The 20,902-nt window shown below is 40.5% G+C and overlaps 1 protein-coding gene across 1 annotated transcript; it reads left to right on the top strand.

Annotated features, from left to right (window-relative positions):
- Nucleotides 1-1,041: 1,041 nt before the first annotated feature.
- Nucleotides 1,042-17,801, top strand: TBPL1 (TATA-box binding protein like 1). Its single transcript, XM_067542258.1, has 7 exons — nt 1,042-1,415; nt 8,291-8,477; nt 9,754-9,836; nt 11,582-11,645; nt 13,675-13,778; nt 13,880-13,974; nt 15,830-17,801. Exons 2-7 carry the CDS (start codon nt 8,343-8,345, stop codon nt 15,907-15,909), a joined length of 561 nt encoding a protein of 186 aa, XP_067398359.1. The 5' UTR covers nt 1,042-1,415; nt 8,291-8,342; the 3' UTR covers nt 15,910-17,801.
- The last annotated feature ends 3,101 nt before the right edge of the window (nt 17,802-20,902 follow it).

Raw genomic sequence — 20,902 nt, forward strand, 5'->3', positions numbered from 1 at the left:
GCTGGGAACAAAATCCAGGAGTCTTGACTCTCAAGTTAACTAACCACTACACCATAATCACAAGTAGCCCCTCCCACAACAGCTGTTATTAGAATACTCCTATAAATCTAGTTTTTCTGCTACTACATGCTCTTAAGTTACATTTTACAGAGCAGTGTATGTGACTGAATCTGAATTTGGGAGACAGAGTATTGAATACAGTGCAATCACACTCGTTACTTGCATAGCCACAGAAGCATTTCTTTCACAGTATTGGAGCCTCTGTCAGTTTGCAAGCAGTAACATTTTCTGCTAGCTGCAGTCACAGGTGTAGGACCTCTTAGAGTTCCACTTTCCAGATGCTTTTCTGGACCAGCCAAATTAAAAAACAAATAAAATAAAATCCAGCCCCCTCTCTATCCTGTCCGGTGTTGCTGTGGTTCATTCAAACCTGATCAGATTTGCAAGCTAAAGAGACAATGTGGTGAGGTAATATCTTTTATTGGACCAACTTCTGGCGGTGAGAGAGAGACACGCTTTTGAGCTTGATCAGAAGAACTCCGTGTGGCTCAAAAGCGTGCCTCAGCACCAGCAGTCGGTCCAATAAAAGATATTACCTCCCTGGCTCTAATATCCAGGGTCCAACACGGCCACAAATCTGGAAAGGACACCAAAGTTAAAAGGGCGGCAGCAGCAAACCCATAGGACAAGACCACTTTGCAAAATACCCTGGCAACCAGCAAAGGCAGCAGGTGAGAAGTGGAGATTGGCTACCAATAACAATGCAGATATTGCCCCCCCCCCCTTATAATCCAGCTCGGGAGGCGGGGGGTGGAAAGGAGGATTGGAGCAAAGGGCTGCCCTCCCCCCACGCGTTAAAGTGACTTGCGCTGCAGTGCCCAAGCATTGCTCTCACGGGCTGCTCAGCCGTGAACGCAGCCTGGCTCCTCCCACGCGCCGCCACCAGCTACCCAGGCGCTAGGGCTGCGCGTGCTGGAGGGCGGGCAGAAGAGGGTAAAGGGCTCCACTGCGCAGAAGCGCGTCCCGGCTCCTCCTCCTCCTCTGCTTCCGGCCCCAGCACCACCCCGCGGCCCCTCCTCTCGCACCGCCCACGTGCCCCCACGCGTGCGCGCGCCCGTCCCCCGACTCCGGAACCCGCTGCCTAGCACGGGCCGGCCTGAGGGAAGAAGAGAGAGAGAGAGAAAGAGAAATCGGAAGCGCGCGCAGCGCGGCCCCCGGCGCCCCTCGGCACTTCCGGCGGCCGTTCCAGCCCGACGATCCCCCCCCTCTCTATGGCCGCCGCGTTTTGCGATGGTTTTTATTGTCGCGGGGACAAGGCCCGGGGACCCGGAACAACAAAGAACGAGAGCGACGGGCCGCGTAGCAACCGGGCCGCGCGCGGCGGAGCCGGGGACACTCAACCGCCGGCCCACGCGGTAACTGCTGCTGCGGCGGCCGCCCGCCCGCCCGCCCGCGGTGCTGGCTGGGGAGGGTCTGGGGCGGGGGCAGCTGGAGGCGGGGGGCAGGTGCCGGGAGAAGGGGGAGGGGGGAGCGCTCCCGTCCCCGCAGCGCCGCTGGGTCCCGGTCGCTCCGGGGCCCCGTCCCCGCGGGCTGGGTCGGATCCCCCAAGGGCGAGCGCTGAGCCCCTCGCGGCCTCTCTGTCGCCCCCGCTCCCCCCCCCACAGGCCCCCGCGCCGCGGCAGGGCAGGGCGGGCTCGGGCTGCTCAGCCCGGCGGCGCTCCCCGACCCACGTCTGCGCGCTCTCGCCTGGCTGCTGTTTAGCGCCTTCCTGCCTGCTCCGTGTGGGGGGTGCGGGGCAGAGATTCAGGCCCCGCAGTAGCCGGGCTCCTCCTCTCCCCCGTCCCCGCCTGGAAAAATAACTGTGTGTGTGTGTGTGCACAGAAAATAGTTCAAGCCCTGGGCCAACCTCCCCCTTCCTTTCTTCCCCCCCTCCTCCCTCCCCGACGTCCCTTTCCAGGGAAAGGGGGAGAGTAACAAGGAGGAAGAGAGCAGAGCATCCTCCCTGGGAAACACTGTTTCCTGGCAACCAGTAGACGGCTCCTCGGAATGGCAGAGAGCCCACAACAGGATGATTTTTGTAAATTCCTAAAATAACGTGTGTTGGTTAGGTTAAGGCTTGCTGATGGCATCTTAAACTAGATTTGGAATCTGGCCCAGGTAATCAGCATTGTGCATGGAAACCTGTCAAATAATTGAGGCCTGAAATTTGTGCTTTGTCGTTTAACAGAAGTTAAGCAAAAATCTAATATTCGAACGTTTCCATGAAAAGATGTTGGCTTAGTTTAAAAAACAAATAAATGCTAAAAGCATTACTTACTTGTCTCCATTTATGTTGTGTATTTATGTTTTGTACTTCATTTAGTTTGTCCCAAAACAAGAATACAGTCAGTTTTATTTTTTTGATTCTCATGCAGCAGTATAATGCAGCCTAGACATTGCAGCAACTACTACAAAGGAACGTTTTAACACCACTTTTAAAAAGGCTTTTAAAGCAATTTTTTTTTTTAATTTCATGAAAATATTTCTGTAACTATTAGGTTTTATAAAACTTCTCTTCCCTCCATAACTTAGATTTTGGGCCTAAAGTTCCTGATAGTGTCCCTAAGAAAAATATGAATGAAGCATGTTAACATTTCTGTTGCTAAGTAAAGGAAAAATTAACCCCAGGGACAACTGGTTTCAGATGCAGTGAATTTCCTAAACTGTAAACTTATAGAGACCCACTAGCTCAAAAGACAAAATATTTTCTTGGCAGTGGATAGAAGCAATGATATTTATATGCAGTGGCACTCAAAGGCCCCAATAAGGACCAACACTTCTGTGTGGTAGGTACTGTATAAACACACAGACTCTGCCCTCAAAGCTTAGAAAGACCAAAAATCAAAACACGCCAGACAAAAGGAGAGGGAAATGAGATACAACTGAAACAAAATATTATCTTAGGCATTGTGATGGCCATCTCTGATCAGACAAAAATTATCCTCTGCCCAGCTTGCCTTTTGCCATATCAGGTGATGGTTATGGTATTGAGGGTCAAAATATTTATATCTGGTATCTTAATGTAAGTGTGTGTTCTTCCCTGGCTTGACTGACCATCATCTTCTTAGGAAATTAAGAGGTACTACTGCATGACTTGTGTGAGCAAATGTGTGACATACTTATTATATACACACACAAAAACACACATCAGACCCAGCAGACCATCAACAGGTGAAGGGAAGGGAGGTTTCATCCTCCACTTTTAAAGTTTGTTTTTTAGTGTGTCAAGAAATTGGACTTATGAACCATCTCCCCATGGAGACTATAGCGGCATTACAAAAGTGCTATTGGAACTTCAGTGAGCTATGTAGCGTTGGTGAGGGGTGGATGTTTCCTAGGAGTTGACAGCTGCATAGTGTACTAATTGATTGGGAAGCTCTCTGCCTGTAATAGCTTCACAGCTTCCTGCCACAGAGCTAGAAGTTTACGGATTTTTTTTTCTTCTCGTGGCAAGATAACCTTTCCCTTAAAATAAAACAGATTACTGTGAAGCCAACATCTGCATCCCCTAAGGCTTACTCAGTTTTAAGGCCATGAATATTTTCTACTGAATTCAAAGTGTTGTCGTTTTAATCATTTCATCATATGGATGTTGGTGGAATAGAATGACAGTACCATTATTTGCTAACAGACTACAAAGACCCTAGTTCTGCAGTCAGAGCTGCATGAGCGAACCCTCTGCAGCTACCCAGGAGTCTTCAGCACAGATTCAGTTGTGGGATGGAGGCTAAAATGGCTTGCAGAGGAAGACTAATATGTCCATAAAAGTAATTTTAAAAAATAAAACATAATATCTAATTTGCTTCCCCCCCAACTAGGCTGTTTACCTTCCGTATTTTTCTCAGTTAGGACAATAAAAAGCGCAGTAGCCAGTGCTTCTCAAGCACTGGCACAATGTTGCAATACTGTTTAAGTCGACAGTATAGTTTAAATATTTTTAGGTGAGAAACTTCATGACTGAGCTAATCAACAAAATGTAGTGGAGCCTAATAGGGCAGGTTTAGAAATTTGGCATGTTATTAAAAAAAAAAAAAAAAATGCACAATTAGAAAGAACTGGAAATGTTCCCATTCTTGTCCCATTGCTTTACAAGTATAGTTGCTACATCTTGAATAAAAATAGCGAGCCCTATAGTGCTATTTGTTGAGTGATCTCAAAAAGTGCTTTCAAAGGTACATAAGCACTATTATCCCCATTTTAAAGACAGAAAAAGCTGTGATATAGTGATTAAATGGTTTTCCCAAGGTCATATAGCAAGTCAATGGCAGAATTCAGCATGGATACTAGCGGTGAATCATTAACTTCACTGGGGCCAGGATTTTACCCTATGTGTTCTGCCCTTTCTCTGGTTCCCAATTCACTGGACCATGCTGCCTCTCAAATATATTATGTATAATTTAAAGAACAGTTTATATATAAACTCAGTGGATATATTTTTGCATCTTTCCTCTTGTTAAGATTGTTGATTTGCCCTTTTGTTAAAAAGGAATAACCATGTAGCTGAATCTGTATGTCTATCCTGAAGAATGGTGGCCCACCATACTTCATTTCCCCCAAATCCTTCCATTGTTATTGTGTTATACTAAAATGAAACTGAAGATTTTGTTTTAGATTTCCTTCTTCATCCAACTTCTTGGATTCTTAATGAGACAATGACAAAATCTCCCTTTTTATGCCCTCTCGTTTATGAAATTCCTGACTCTTGTGGGTTCAAATTCTCAAGAACACTAAAGTAATAGTGTTTGTATTGAATAGATTGTTCAATATGCTGTTGTTAATGAGGGAACTTAAATCAGTATTAATTTACAGTGTAAACATTCAATGTTGAAATGCTAAATGTTAAATTTTCTTTGTTTTTTCAGCCAGGGGAGTGGAAGGTGGTTTTCAGTCTTTTATATTGGGATCAGATATTGCTTGCATAACAAATGCCACAAATAGCTGTCACAAGCTGTAAACAAAAATTGTAAAGTCTTAGTTAAAATTTATTTTCAAATTTCCATCCGAGATGCGCTTTGCATCATCTGAACTTCCAGAACATTGCTGATGAAAATAGATGCCCATTACTGTTACAATATAAAACTTCAGCTTGCCAAAATCTGCACATTTAAATTGCATTTTATGATATTCTTGTGGATGAAATCATTCTGATTGGTTGGCCCCCACAGTATATTACTGTTCTTTCTGGTAATTTATAGGTCCTACATTGTGTTTTGTTTGTTTGTTTGTGTAATCTCACCACCCTGTCATCACTGTTCTTAACCACTTCCATTGTATAGCTGGTATGTACCTCTAGAAGATTGGTGTTTTGTGGCAGAGCTGGAGGCATCCCTCAGGGAAGCAGTTATATTATTTAACAGTGATGGAGGGTGTGGGGGGTAAGCAAGCATACTTACTGTCATAGGCCTTCAAAAACAGATAGGTTAGGTCACTACTAAGTTTGGGGATATGTATAATTCTCAGTAGAAAAGTATCAGTGTATTAGTGTTATCATTTTTCTTTCCCCTCCACACCCTATATCATCTTCTGTTTGCTTCTTCTGTGCTTTCTTCCTATTCTTTTGCCTTTTTTTGTTCTTTTACTGTCTCCTCACCTGCCTCCTTTTTCCTCTGTCTGGGAAGCCAAGAGCTATGTGGTAATGCTTTAGATGTGGAGCCAGGTGCCGAGTGAAATAGACAATGATCACACAGCAGCCAGTTCCATATGTAAAACACAACGACATTTTAATGTGTCACTGCTATGTGGTGGTTGATGCTTCTCTTTTGTTATCCAGCTATAGTCCTCCATTCAAGGTGTGTGAGAAGTTGGTCAGAAGTTGTGGCAGGGTGCCAAGTAGTGGTAGGAGGCCAAGAACACATGGAAAATTAACATTAAAAGTGGCTAGGTTTCCTAGCATTAACTGTCTTGGTTTCCCTCTTGCTTTTTTCTGATAAATATTTTGGTCCTGCCTCTGTATTTCAGCTAGCAAGGGAATACATGTGGTGGTCTCCTTTTACATGTGGCAATTTTTGTCTCCTGGCATCATGTTTTTTTTTGATAGAATGAATCTCTACACTGATTCATTCTATCTTAAGGTTGACTGTTTTTCTTTGATTATATTCTTTGCTAATTGTTGGATGAGGTATTACTGATTTTTTGGGTAATGGATCAACAGTGGTTTGATGTACTGTGGCAAAGATACGAGTCTGTCACGGAGGCTACAGATTCCCTGAGTTTTTGTGACCTTCTGACTTCAGGGCTTCGGCTGTCAGCCCTGGGTGATGGGGCTCGGACTGTCTGTTCCCCTCTTCCAAGCAGCAGGGCTTGAACTTCGGTGAATTCTTGTTTATTGCCTATGATCTGTCCATGACTTTTACTAAAAATAACTGTGACAAAATCTTAACCTTAACTGTGACCTCCATCTCTTGAGTTGTAATCTGCTTTAGCTTTTGAATCTTTCCTTGCCAAATTCTTGCCCATTTTGCTATCCGGTAATTTTTCAAGGATTTTCCTAACAAGCAACATTAAGATTTTCACTTTTTTACGCTGGTATAAGTTATGAAAATAAATTGCAGAGCTTCAGGGAGAGATCCTTTTTACTTCATGAAACCCCTTAGTGTATGGCTGCATTGCAGCTGGGAACATGCTTCCCAGCCCACATAGACAGATATGTGCTAACTCTACTCAAGCTAGCACGCTGAAAAGCAGTGTAGTCTTTGTGACATCCGAGCTGAGACACTCCTGACTCCCTGGATCTGAGTTCAGGTGGGGAGCACGCTAAAAATAGTAGTGGAGAAGTTGTTGCAGCACAGGCTAGCCACCTGAGCTAAGTAAGACCCAGGGAGTTAGGCAGGCCTGAGCTTAGGCAGTTAACCTATGCCGCAGTGGCCACACTATTATTGTTAACACGCTAGATCAAGCAGATTAGCACATATTTGTCTGCTGAGCCTGGAAGGCATGATCCCAACTGCAGTGTAGATATATCCTTAGTTTGTCCCTCTTCTCTTCTCCTGCCTCCTCCCTGCTTCAAAAAGCAAAACAAAAAACACACCACAAAACCAAAGGGGCTGATTTTCCTATTCAATTTTAGGGAGGATGAGTGTATGCTGGTAAAAGCTACAGAAACCATTGAAGCTGTCACTGCATAGTTTTATTTGACTTTAATTGTTAGAGGTAATAATTGTATTGAAATAACTGGTTTAAAAAAACAAGTCTGCAGTGAGAAATGAAAGTTCATTGTGTTACTAGTAGGGCACTTGAACTCTGGGATATTTCAGAGTTAATTTGTTTTAGTTGTGTTGGACTGATTTTCAGGAGAAGCTGAACAGTCCTTGAGTATGACAGAAGCTGGTCCAATAAAAGATGTTACCTCACTCACCTTATCTCTGTAATATGCTAGTATGTGTTATTTGTAGGAGAGAAGAATTCTAAAATAGTTTCTGACATAAAACAGGAACTACTTTTAAGCATCAGATGGTGACAGTTCCTTTTTGTATTGTAGTTCTACATGAAACACAAAGTTAAGAGTATAATAGAATGCCATAGTTTAATGAAGTACTTCTCTTCTCATTTCATTCATAGCATTAACTGTACACAGGAAAATTAATGAAAGGATAAAAAATACTTTCAAAGTCAGTTTATTCTTTTAATTTATGTATGTTTGATATCTTACACCTTCTCATTGCCTTTGAAACTGTATCGTTCCAAAGCATAAACTTTGGAAAATATTTAATCACTATATCTGGAATTAGATTTCATTCATGTAATCATCATAAATCAAAGCAGTCTAGGGAAACAAATTTTTCTTTAGGTTTAAATCCATCCTGCACTAACTTGAAGAAGGAATTGAGGCAAGGTTATCACACATAAGTGCTGTAAACCTTTTCCTTTGTTCCATAGAAATCCTAAATTATCTTCATATTCAGCTTTTAAAAATATTTTTGTTGAATAAAAAGCATAGTATCATTAAGATAACTTATTCTAATTTTTTTTCAGTTTTTATATATAATTAGTTCTTTCATCTTTGTTTCTGATAAGATGGTTTCACTGTATTGAAGCATGGGTTTAAATAAGTAATAGGTTTCCTGTTTTCTGGGATACAGGATGCAAAACTTCGTGGTTAACACAGGCCATAAATAAATCAGAATGGCATAACATTTATTCTTCAGTTCCAGATTCTAAGACTGTCTCGTTTAAGGAACTAAGGTACATGAAAGGGATGTCTATAGACAACTGTGTGACACAGTATTTTTAATTGTATTATTTTCTTTCTCAGAATGTGATCTTCATGGTGTGCTGGTGGGGAATCTGAGTTTTCAACCACCCCAATGGATGCAGACAGTGATGTTGCATTGGACATTTTAATCACAAACGTAGTGTGTGTTTTTAGAACAAGATGTCATTTAAACTTGAGGAAGATTGCATTAGAGGGAGCAAATGTGATATACAAGCGTGATGTTGGGGTAAGACATTTAAAATATCTCAAATGCCAAACTAGCCTAACTTTTATACGTGTTTATCCGATTAGAGCTCTGTCAAAATCTATACATTGGATATAGTTGGTATTGTGAATTCCATAGTCAGTGTTGCAGAACTGTGTTGAGAATGGCTGCATTTTCATCTCTTTGACTTCTTACAATTTCTTTCTTGTTCAGGCTTGCTAGGCTTAACATACCCTGTATCTTTTCGTGTATACTAAATTTGAGGACACAAATATTGCAGTGCTTTGAATCAATACAGTTTGTTTGCAGTGCTCATTCTCCTAATATTAAAGTAAACCGAGGAAACGTCTTGTTAAGTAATCTAGTCTGTTTTCCTGTTCATGCAGGGTGAGTTGGGTTGGCCAGAAAAATACCCATAATCAGACGTGCCAAAAACTTGGCTTGAATCTTTATTTATTTATATAGCACCATATTGTAGATGTCCATGTAGCTGTGGAGGAATAAAGTAAGACAGAAATCACTGCCTTGAGAAACTTAATCTAATGTGTACAATCAGCTTCCATCTATAGGTGAGGGAAGCAGCTTGTTAGAAAGGTATTATACAATTTTGTTTTTGTTAATTCTGGCATGGTCAAGTACGAGTGGTGGCAGGAACGTGCCCAAGTGGTGTTCAATGTTGAATGCTAGTCAAAGAAAAGTTTTGAGGTGAGTTTTTGAAGCAAGAGAGTGAGGTTGCTTGGTATACTGGTGGAGGGATGCTATTCTAGGTATAAGGGATGGTGTGAAAGAATAAGCAGATCTGCAGATTAGAGGAGGAGACAAACACAGTGAAAAATCAATAGGGAATTAGCAGAGGAAGGGTACTTGGGGAAGCAAAGGAAATTGACATCTGAAATACAGACACAGTGAAGTTGTAAAACTTTGCAGATGAGATCAAGGAGTTTGTCTCCTACACAAATTCAGTTTCAGTGGAAAGAGTCAGATAGTGACATGGTCATAGTGACAGAAGAAGATGATTTTAGCACAATGCTACCAGCCTTAAGAAAATTTTGTATTTCAATAATTTCTGTTCATTTGGGCCACCAGCCAACCTGTTACTTTAATGCTTGCTCATTGGCTAAGATATTCCGGTATATTTGCTCATCTCAGGAGTTGATATTGATTTAACTTCTGAAGGCAAGGGCACAGTCCTCAAGGCTACAATAGAATAAAGGAAGTATTTTATTAGTATTACACTTGTTTTTTCATTATGAAATCACACATCTGCTAAAATCTATTTTTCTTCCAATTCTTTCAGAAAGTATTAATGAAACTTAGGAAACCTAGAATTACGGCCACAATTTGGTCCTCAGGAAAAGTTATTTGCACAGGAGCCACAAGGTAAATTTCCTCTTTTGTTGGACAAGGAGAATATTGTTCCTGGATGAGACTCTTTTATAAATGACATTTGAAAATACCACTTATTGTCATGAAATCTATTGCATATATTATCTGCAGGTCTGGTAGAACCACCTATTATGAAGGTTGCCTGACAGTTCCCATTATAAGAATCTGTTTTCAGTTGCTCATAATTTTACCAAACTTTAACTCTTTGGGCAGAAATTTTTTGTACTGAATGTCTGCTTTAGGCTGAATTTTTTTTTAAATGTCCGCTAAAACAGTTCAGCCATTATTTCTGAGAATGAAAGTAGGGAAAAATACACTATTTTACCCACATTAAAAAAAAACCCTCTAGAAACCTTTTGTTTAAAAAGCTCTAGTATCTCTATGCATTGGAGCAGGGACTTGAAATTGGAGTGGGGACAAGTGGGGTACTTTGTGTCATTGAGGTACTTTTTGCTGTCCCTGTGAAAATGCACCCAAATTTGGCCAAGTTCTAAACCTGGGGAAAAAAATCTCCACTTGCACATTCTCAATAGAGGCTTCTTCAATTTTAGCATTCCCTGAAGATGTGGTCTTCACTTGGCATGCTCCAGCCCAGGATTGAGCAGGACTTTCCCTGCAAATGCAGCTCTGGATTGCTGTGGACTATGCCAGGTCTGGTCCTGGCACCTGACTGGGAGCTGGGAGTCTCTCTCTCTTCTGTTTTCCATGCCCCCCTGCTTGGGACCAGGCAGCATGGAGCAGGTTGCTGCCTGATTCCAGTGCAAAGGGGACGAGTTGAATGTGCAAGGGGGCAGGGGAGTAGATTGGGAAAAGGGGGAGGAAGAAAAGGGGGTGACTGAGATTGAAGGCTGGTGGAGGGGAGCGGTGGAATCTGGGACTTGGGATAAGGGGGGACTGGGACTGACTGAGCAAGGGGACTGAAATGAAGCAGGGATCCTACAAACAGTCTCCTTCAATACACAACCCTGATTTATCCCTAGAGCAGGTCCATTCTGTGCAGTGAGTGAATGAAGGAAGGAACCATGTAGAAATCCTAGTATTGATTGTGTAATTGAAGACTGTAACATAATACAGTGGTTCCCAAACTTTTTACTAAGGTGACCCCTAAACTGCATTTTTTTCTTTTTTGAGGACCCACCATTACCCCTGCCCCTCCATCTCTCAGCTCTCCAGCCTCCTACTCCACCCTCTTCAGCCCTCCAGCTCCCTACTTTCACTGGCCTCACCCCCACACACCCTGCTCGGCTCCCCCCAGCCCGCTTGCTCTTGCTTTCTTAGCCCTGTTCCATCCTGCAGTCACAGATGGCCCCTCTCTCCCTGCGGCTGGGCCGCAATCGCTATCAGACTGCTGACTGTCCACTTGCTGGCTCTGGCTACTTCCTTCACGCTGCTGCTGCCCAGATCCTGCTCCCCACGCTACTGCCTGCCAGTGGAAGTGAATGCCTGAGCGGGAGAGCACCTTTGGGCCACAAGTGACCCACCTACCTGCTTTTCAAGACTCACTGGTGGATTGGGACCTACTGTTTGGAAAATGCTGTCATAATGCATATGTACAGGCAACCTTAATGCTGGCACTTCTCAACTTGACTTTGCACCTTAATGTTCTTTTAATATAGTTTCTGTGTGATTACATATGTAAGCATGTGCATGTATGTATGTATACACCTTAATATTTTAGTTTTACTGCAATGTCTATTAGTAAAATTAGTAGCTTATTATCTCTTTCCTTTAAATTATAGTGAAGAAGAAGCTAAATTTGGTGCCAGACGATTAGCTCGTAGTCTGCAGAAACTAGGTTTTCAGGTAATAATCCCATTAAAAAGTATCTCCTAAATCTTTTTTTAGGGGTGAACGGTAGTATATGCATGAATTTAGTTTTATAGGGGATATTATGTTTAAACCTTTCAGAACTGATGGTTAGCACAGGAGATGCTATAGCCATTTCACAACCAGCATTTTCTCACTCAAATTCTCATTGTGTAGCAATATAGGTTATCTTGAGATTGTATTCCTTTAGTTGGGGATCCCACTTGGTAGTTCGGCATCATGCTTTCTTATGAGCCATTGAGCAGAAATTTTGTTTCAGGAGGTTGGGTAAATTAGACACCTGCAAATATACAATGTCCTTCTTGCAGTCAATCTCTAAAAGGATTGTATTGAATAAAAGTGAAAATTACAAAGTGGAAATTTGCCTGTTCCATTTCTAAAACATGCCTAATGGCATAAATATGGTTGTCACATGAACAGACACATTTTTCCAGTGGATCCAGTTTTAGGATTGCCATTACAGTGAACAGATCCTAACTGCTGCAAGTTTGAATTTCTGAAAATTAAACTAAAGCAAGTTGCTATGGTCTAGTTAGTCAGGCTGTGCACTGGGACCAGGATTTACTCCTAAGTTAGCACTTACAAAGTGGAACTCTTCATTGGCTGAGCTTGGGCCAGTTACATCTACCAGTCAGTTACAAAGTCCGCTACTGTTAAGTGACTTGGGCTTGGCTGATAGAACCATTCGGTTTGGTGTTTGTTCCTTGAGCACAATGGCATGTAATAATACTGTAGAACTGTCATGCAACCAATTGCTCTAATTTAATTAAAATAAACCATAAATTTAGTGGCAGGCAAGTAGATAGGCACAGTGGTGATCTGAAAGCAAGAATGTCCTACTTCCAAGGTTGTTCAGCATATTAAATGACCACCAAATTTTAGAGGTCGGCAACCAGCCTACAGCGACTCTTACCATCCTAAGTGCATTAAATCAAACTGAGAAACTGAGTTATGTGACTATAAAATATTGGACATCATGTAAAAGTGAAAATGGAGTAGAATGTTGAATTAAGTCAGGTGAAATATCTACTTATGTAAAACTTTAGTAACAGCTTTACAGGAAATAAACGGGTTCATTTACGTGCAGAAACAGATTAACGTAGCTTAACTTTGTTGTAAGAGTGAACATTATAGACAGAGCACAGTGTGATGTCTATACATTAAGATTGCACAAGCATTTCCATTCTAAGGGGTCATTTTCATCTGCTTGTAACTTAACTGTTCAAATTGAAATTTGGTAGGCTCATTATCAGGCTGGGAATTTCTTTTTTAATTTTTGTTTAAATTTGAGCAAAAATGGTTCTTCACTGGCTATGTCTGTGTTAACAGTTTCAGGACAGTCTCCCACCATTGCATGGCTTTGCTGGTAATTTGCCACAGGCATTTTTACCAATATCTTGTAGCATTGTGTGGCTGTGAATAAAAGGCTATTGGAAACCAGCAGTTTAGCTTTTTGTTTCAAAAAGAAAAAGAAAATGGCTTCTCTGTACTGGCAACCGGAGAAAGACAACAAACAATTTTCTCTTGTTTTCTTTTTTATTCTTCACTGTGGGAAAAACTGTTAAATAAAATAATGAGAAACTTAATATGAACAAACTATAACACCTCAGTAGGTTCTAGTAATAGTACAAACCAAGTTTTCCCCATGCCATTTATTTTGGTGTTTCATGAATAATTTGGTTTAGTTATTTTAAACTTTGTTAGAGGAGCTTACAATGGTGATGTGGAGCAGGGAAGTTCATTCCAAATGTAATTGAAACTACAGGAGAATGCAATTGTGTGTTTATTTTTTGCTAAACAAGGTTTTTGGACTACATATACAGTTCCAAACTAAGTATGGTATTGAAAAATCTACCTATTTCTGTTTGGATTCCTACTCTTACCAGCTTTGTGTTAAGCAAAGGGTTTTATTAGTTGAAATAATCAAATTATTGTCAGAGGATATCTTTTTCAAATTGATATCTTTTAACATTTCTTATTCTTGTTTTCTTTCCCTCTCCAAAAGGTAATTTTCACAGATTTTAAGGTTGTCAATGTTTTAGCAGTGTGCAACATGCCCTTTGAAATCAGATTGCCAGAATTTACGAAGAGTAATAGACCTCATGCGAGGTAAAGTATGCCTTAAGAGAATTCTAATCTTTTTCTGCAATTTATCAGCTTTTTATTAGCAAGTGATAGAAGTACCTTTTGTAATCTTTTGTGTTTTCTAGTTATGAACCGGAGCTTCATCCTGCAGTGTGCTACAGAATAAAACCTCTCAGAGCTACCTTACAGATTTTTTCAACAGGAAGTATCACAGTAACGGGTACTTTATGATGCCAAAATAAATATTTAACTTCTTGAGAATATTTAACTTTCTTTCATTGGAGTTAGCTTAGACTTTCCAAGTAACAGAGAGATTGGCATGTGGGATTTCATATGTACTAGATGCTGTCAGATAATTCATCTTTGAATGAAAATGCCTGAATAGCTGTGGGAGAAGGTAATACTCCCAGCTGACCAAATACATTTGTTTTATGAAAGTGGATGTAGTCAGTTTCTAGGGAGATCATGCATATGAGGAAACTGAGTTTATATAATAAAGACTGGGGATATTTACTTGTTTAATTAAAGATCCTAAAATGTTAAGCTTCCTTCTCATTTTTCCTCTGTAGAGTCTTATAAACTACTGCTGTTTAAACAGCAGTCCCTATCACAGGCATGCACCTTGAGACTAGAGAGGCACAGCCAGTATAAAATGGCAACATCATCCTGTGACCAACAACTAGGTGGTGTTAGAGTTTGCTATATTTCAGGTTTGGGTCTATCAAATGCTTGAGTATACTTCCTCCTGCCCCTCTTGGATGGAAAAATTATACATTTTCTTGGAGGCTTTATGCCATTTTTCCCCACCCCTCTGTTCTTACTTGGCATTTTCTGTCCCATATACTCAAGAAGGTAATTACTGCATTTCCCGGATATGCGCAAAGATCAGCTGAGAGTGCATACACCACCTGCTAAAATGGGGGGGAAATGAAGAAAACAAATGTTGCAACATTTTGCAGTAAATAAATAATAAATTAATGAATTCCTTTCTAACTCTCTTCCCTTCTGGGGGAACTAATCCTAGTTTTTCCACCCACATGATCCAAAATATTTTTAGGAAAAGATTTTCAAAGACATAAAGGGCAGGTAGGTGCCCAAATCTCCACCTTAATCATCTTTATTATGTCTGCAGACTTTCTCAATATCTGGTCTTTTTTTTTTTAAGTTGGTTCACCAAAAGTTGACAGTATTCTAAAGTTGACAATACTCTGTATTTTCTGCATTTTCTATACTTTGTTAAAAATACTGCCGCAAATTAGGCAGCCCATTTTTACAGAGCCTCCAAAATAGTTTTCCTCAGAGGAAATCACATGTTCACAGGCTATCAATATGAATGAAAAGTTGACTATTTTGGTCAATATACATCACTAAATTCTTATCCAAGATTAGTTTATTTGTCATTCTGTCCAATCATTTGCAACCTTCATAGTTCGTTATAAAGTAACTTAGTGCTGTCAGCAGACATCACCAACTCTCCATTTCCTTCCCCAGAGCATCAGTAAACTAGTTGAGATAATAACCTGAGGATGCTTCACATTGAGGAGATAACCAGACCTTGGGCTAAATGTTGAGTCCTGAGGTGATGGCAGAGGTATTCAATAAGCCAAACTACAAAGTTAACAGACCCATCAAGTTGTTATACTGAACTATCTAATAATTTTGCTTGAGACATAGTTAGGTTAAAATCCATCATTTACAAATAGCTTCCTTTGTTGGCTGAATGAAATGAGAAATTGAAGTAGCCATCCTTTGTTGTGGGTATACAGATTTTGAGGGCAGCACAAATCAGAAGGCATATGGTATGTTTACTAACCTACATTTTGTCTGGGATACTTCTATTCCAGTGTACTAGACAATATATAATTTCTTAAGAGATAAAAGTGACAGATATGGAGTTATTTCTAATCTAATCAACAACCAGTTCAAATGTCATTATAGGCTCTAGAAAAAAGTGTGTCTACAGTGTAAAGTTGTGCTAGCTAACATATTCTGAATGGTTTTTGAGATATTACATTTTTGCTTTTTTAATGCCCTGACTTTTTCTCCTTCTTCCCTCCATTTTTTAAATGTTTCAGGGCCAAACGTAAAGGCTGTTGCCAGTGCTGTGGAACAAATTTACCCATTCGTGTTTGAAAGCAGGAAAGAAATTTTATAATTCACCACTTAATGGTTAGGTTTCCTAACCAAGCACCTTTAAAGACTGCTGCACACTGAACTAAAAGCAAAAAGGAAAACTGGACCAACAATCGCTGAGGAAACACAGACTCTTTTACTTGTTCATGGCCACAGTGTAAACTCCAGTCCCTTTGGATTTTATTTTGAACAGTGCTGTATTGTAAAAACGAAAGTTTACAAGATATGAAATTGCTGCTTTTAAAAAGACATTCTATTTATTTTTGCAGTAATTTCTGTGTATTCATAAACAAAGCTGTCACGATGTGCACTACCTTTCAAACATTTTTTAGTTTGAGCTTGTGTTTTATTTGTGAATAGTCTTTTACATTTTTGTATGCTGAATATTGGGCACCAAAGAAGCTGTAAAAGTTATCTTTTTCACTTGATGAATGTGCACAAATAAAAATTTGGAAAATCTCCTCTTCATACCTCTTGTTATATTCCTTTCCCCTTTTTCTATTACAATTAAAATTGTATAGTTGCAAATTAATTTGGAAACAATGTAAATGTAGTCTTTTGCTGATACTTTTGTTCCTATTTGTAGTATGTGTATATAAATTAATATGCAAAGGGCTAGACTGAAACCAATGGTAGTTGCATACATGTATCAGAGGGCAGAATTTGGTTTGTTATATTCTTAGTTCTCCTAACTAAATGACAGATTTTAATAGAGATTTCTTGCTGTTGTGTTGAAGAGAACATGCTTCTAACGATAATGGCTTACAACAATGAGCTTTCATATTTAGGTGCTGGAAAATCTTACATTCTGAAGAAGCCTCAGAGGAAAAACAAACAGCCCTTGTCTACTGGCTCGATGTGAAAAAGGAGCCATTGTGTGAACTTCTTGCGAAGTAAAGCAAAGTAATTACCATGCTAATCCAGTCCTAGGCTATTTCTGAAGGACTAACCAAATCCTGTGTCATATTGGTACTGTATAATAGTATTATCCTGACAAGAACTGCCAACAAGCAATGAAGCTTGGCTCTGGCGTGCAATTTCATTGGTATTTTGGACTTGAAAGCCAGTATTTGTTATCCTCTCAATTACATGCACATATGGAACACAGGAGAGGTGAATACTTAAAGTAAATGAAAATGTTACTTTTAAAAGATACAATAAATATGTATAAATGTATATGTCTATTTTCCCGTCTGAACCTTGAGAAATTAATACAATGTGAATATTTGGTGCTGCAGGTGCTGTATAACCTTAATTTGAGTCATAAAAAATATTGTACTCTGAATTGCCATAGTACATGAAATCCATAAATGTGAAACAAAAGTAGAGCACCCTAAAGAAATCATAGCTAAAGCCCAGCAGCCTACCCTTTATCCTGAATGTGGGGAGGAAATGGAAGAAGTTGGGAACAGCCACTGTGTCTTCATGTGGAAATGATGGAGGAAGGGAGGGAAACAAACAGTAAATATGCAGTCCAGATTGGTAGAGGAAAAGACTATCCAGTAGTCAAAAGGCAGAATGAATTACTGGTAGCCAAAGGCGTTAAGTGAAATAAGAATGGTTTTTACAGGTGCATCAATGAAGGTTGGGTGTAGGAAGAGAGAGCATGTGGGGCCTTTAATAAATGAGGGAAACTAAACAGTCTAAAATCACTGAGAAAATTTTTTTTAAATGTATCTTTAACAAGAAAATGAAAAGAGGAATGATTAAAAGGCAGTAAAAGGAATACATGTAAACACAAATTGCATATTGTATAATATGGATTCAAGGGTGTCCTGAACCAGTGGAGTTATTTGAAAAGTCATGGAGAACAATGGTGGTAACAAGATAAGGGAGGAAGGGGAAGCAAATGTGGTAGCCAATCTTGTTCATCATTGTTAAGTAAATGTGCCTAATAAAGTTATGTATCATCTGTCTAGGTATTTATACTCAATTTATCGTACTAAGAAATTAAGCAGTTGTGTATCTGTTTAACGTACTTACCTGGTCCCCATAACCATAGCATCTGAGTGCCTCACCATCCTTAATGTATCTATCTTCACAACCTCTTACTAAGAGAAGTGCTGTTATTCACATTTTACAAATAGGGAACTGAGTCAGAATAAATCTCCAAGAGATTTAAGTACATAACTGTCCCTTTAGACATCTAAGTCCAACCTATAGGTGCCACTGACATTCACAAAACCACTGCTCAGCTGCCACCTAACTGTAGGTACTCAAGTCCCCATAGGTGCATAAATTTGTGTCAGTAGGAATACTGTCTAAGTCTTGCTGCCACCTCCATTTAGAGCTGCTGGGAGCACCCACAACTAAGCCCCAGCAGGATTCCCAAGTTAGGTTTTTCATCCACCTCACCTGTGGGGCCTAGTTTGGTAGGCATGCTTAGAGCATTGCTCTCCTGCACAAAACAGTTGGGGTCGAGCAGGTTTGGAATTTGTGTGTCCCTGCCCAAGTACTCAATAGTCTAGTGGTTCTAGAGGGTACTTACCTGGGGTGGATAGACCTAGGTTGACATTCCCACTCTACTTGATTTGATACAGGGACTTGAATCCAGGCCAACCAAATCTTAGCTGAGTGCCCCAACTACCAGCTTATTATTTATGGAGAGGGGATTTCTCACTCTCCCCTATTGAAGCTTTGTATAAATAGATAACTATTGGAGAAGAGACTTGAACCCAACTCTCCCACAGCCTAGCTATAACATCAGTCTCTTGTGTTTTGTTGTCCAGTGACTATTGATCCAAAGTGGAACAGCTTCAACAGAAGATATGCCCACATCAGAATTCTCCATAATGTGGTGGTCAGCACAATCACCTGGAATCAGGTAGATCTGGGTTCAAGTCCTGTGCTAGATCAAGCAGAACAGGTGAATACTGTAGCCACTGGATCATTGGCTATACTTGAGAGAGGGGCCCCTCTTTTTTGCATGAGAAAGGGCTCATCTGTCTTAAGATGCCTAATTCCAGGAAAGGATTCACAGGTCCAAATCCCAAGGGGAGATAGGTTCCTCCCTCCAACCTGTCACTCAGGCGCTTAAGACTCACATCGATAGGAGTTAGTGCTGAGATACTTTTGTGGCTCAGGGCTCAGCTCCACCCCTTTTCCCTGCATTTCACTGCTGGTTAGGTCAGACATCTCTGCTCAGCTTATTGGCTTCTGGGGCTCTCTTTCTTAGACACTCGACTCCACAATGTGTAGGGAGCCTGGATGCCTACTTGGGACTGTGAATTCCACAAGAGAGCAGAAGATCTGGGACGTGTGTGTGTTGCTCCCCTTTGTGAATCTAGCCTTAAGTGACTTGCCCAAAATCATACCGAGAACACGTGGCAGAGGAAGGACATGAACCCAGGACTACCCAGTCCCAGGCTTGTGCCCTGATCACTGAACCAATTATTCATCTCTGAAAAATAACTTATAGGGACAATTTTTGAACTCTCTAATTTCTAAAACAGTTTATGGAAAATGTGCCATTAAGAAATGCATGATGGTGTGTGTATAAAGTTTTTAGTGGTGCTAGTTTGTAGGCGCTGCATAACTCACTTGCAGGTTGAGTGTGTGTGAAGGATACCGCAATTGTGGATTCATGTTGATATAGATAATGGGACAACGAGCAATAAATATGATGGGTTTCTAAAGAACAAAATTATGGTATACAATCTGGGTTGTCCTCCTTCAGTCCTTAACTGCTGAAGGAGAGTTTGGGGTACCCAACTGCAAGAGGTGGCCTTTCTTACTTTTTTTTTTTATCATAAAACAATTGGCTGCAGTAAGTGAAATATTTCTGGATTTCCATTAAAAATCATTTGAGAAAAAAATATTGGTTTGGATGTTAGTAATTACTTGGAGTGAAAGCTGCCTGATGGAATGTGAATGAAGGCTAATGAAACAGCAATCCATCAAGATGGGGAAAGGCATACAATGGGCTTCTGCAATGATCTGTGTTAGATTTAGTTTTATTTAATGTCTTTATTAAAGATCTGGAACAAGGGACAAAGCATGTCATAGTTACATTTCCAGAGGATTGTAAGCTGGGAGATGGTGTTAAGACAGAAACAATACAAAAGGCCTTAGTGGTCCTTATCTTCCCCAGCCCAAAGGGACCCTACTGAGGTAGACTATGGGGATGGAAGTGACAGGTTTGTGCCATCCATAAGATTCACTGTGACCTTGTGTAAATCTCCCTGGAGCTTCCTGGGGATGGGGCTGCGTAGAGCTTTGGACAGTAAAAAGGAAAGTCTCAGTCTACATTAAAAACAACGAGAGTTCTGTGCCGCTTTAAAGACTAACAAATTTAATTTTTGTAGGCGTAAGCTTTCGTGAGACTCAGCTCACTTCGTCAGATGCAGAGGTAGAATGAGCTGAGTCTCACAAAAGCTTATGCCTACAAAAATTAAATTTGTTAGTCTTTAAAGTGCCACAGAACTCTCGTTGTTTTTGCTGTATACAGACTAACACGGCTACCTCTCTGAAACAGTCTACATTATCTCAGTTTGGAGGTCCAGTTAGATAGCTGCAGCTAAGTGAATGGTGGCTTTGTGCCTGCATCTCCTCAGAGATGTATGTTTTGCGCCAGGTGCTGGCCAATGGGGAATGTGAGGTGAGAGCTGGAGCACAAACATATCCAGTCCTTTGTGAAAATGGGTTGGGAGGCAACTGCCGTGGGATTTCCTGAGTCTTTTTTTTGTGGGAACACTTCCAGGCTGTAACACTAGTATTCAGTGGCAGACAATATTTATTTAGAAAATGGTAATGCTGCAAAGGACCAAGTGATTGATAATGGAAAATAAATTACCGAAAGAATGTAGTATGGTGGTAATAATAAACCAATGCAACTTTGGACTACATGCAGAGAGGCATTGTGAAGGTATAGCGCCACAAATCAGGAAACTGATGATCTGCCAAATGCTATTGCTAAGACCATACCAAGAACGCTGCATTTATTCCTGGACACTCCTTGGTAATGGAAAGATATTGACAAATCGGCAGCAAATCATCAAGCAAGAAGAATGACTGAA

This window comes from Emydura macquarii, unplaced genomic scaffold (assembly GCF_026122565.2).
Source record: "Emydura macquarii macquarii isolate MOO-44397 ecotype Brisbane River unplaced genomic scaffold, CSIRO-AGI_Emac_v2 contig_705, whole genome shotgun sequence".
NCBI classification, from domain to species: Eukaryota; Metazoa; Chordata; order Testudines; family Chelidae; genus Emydura; species Emydura macquarii.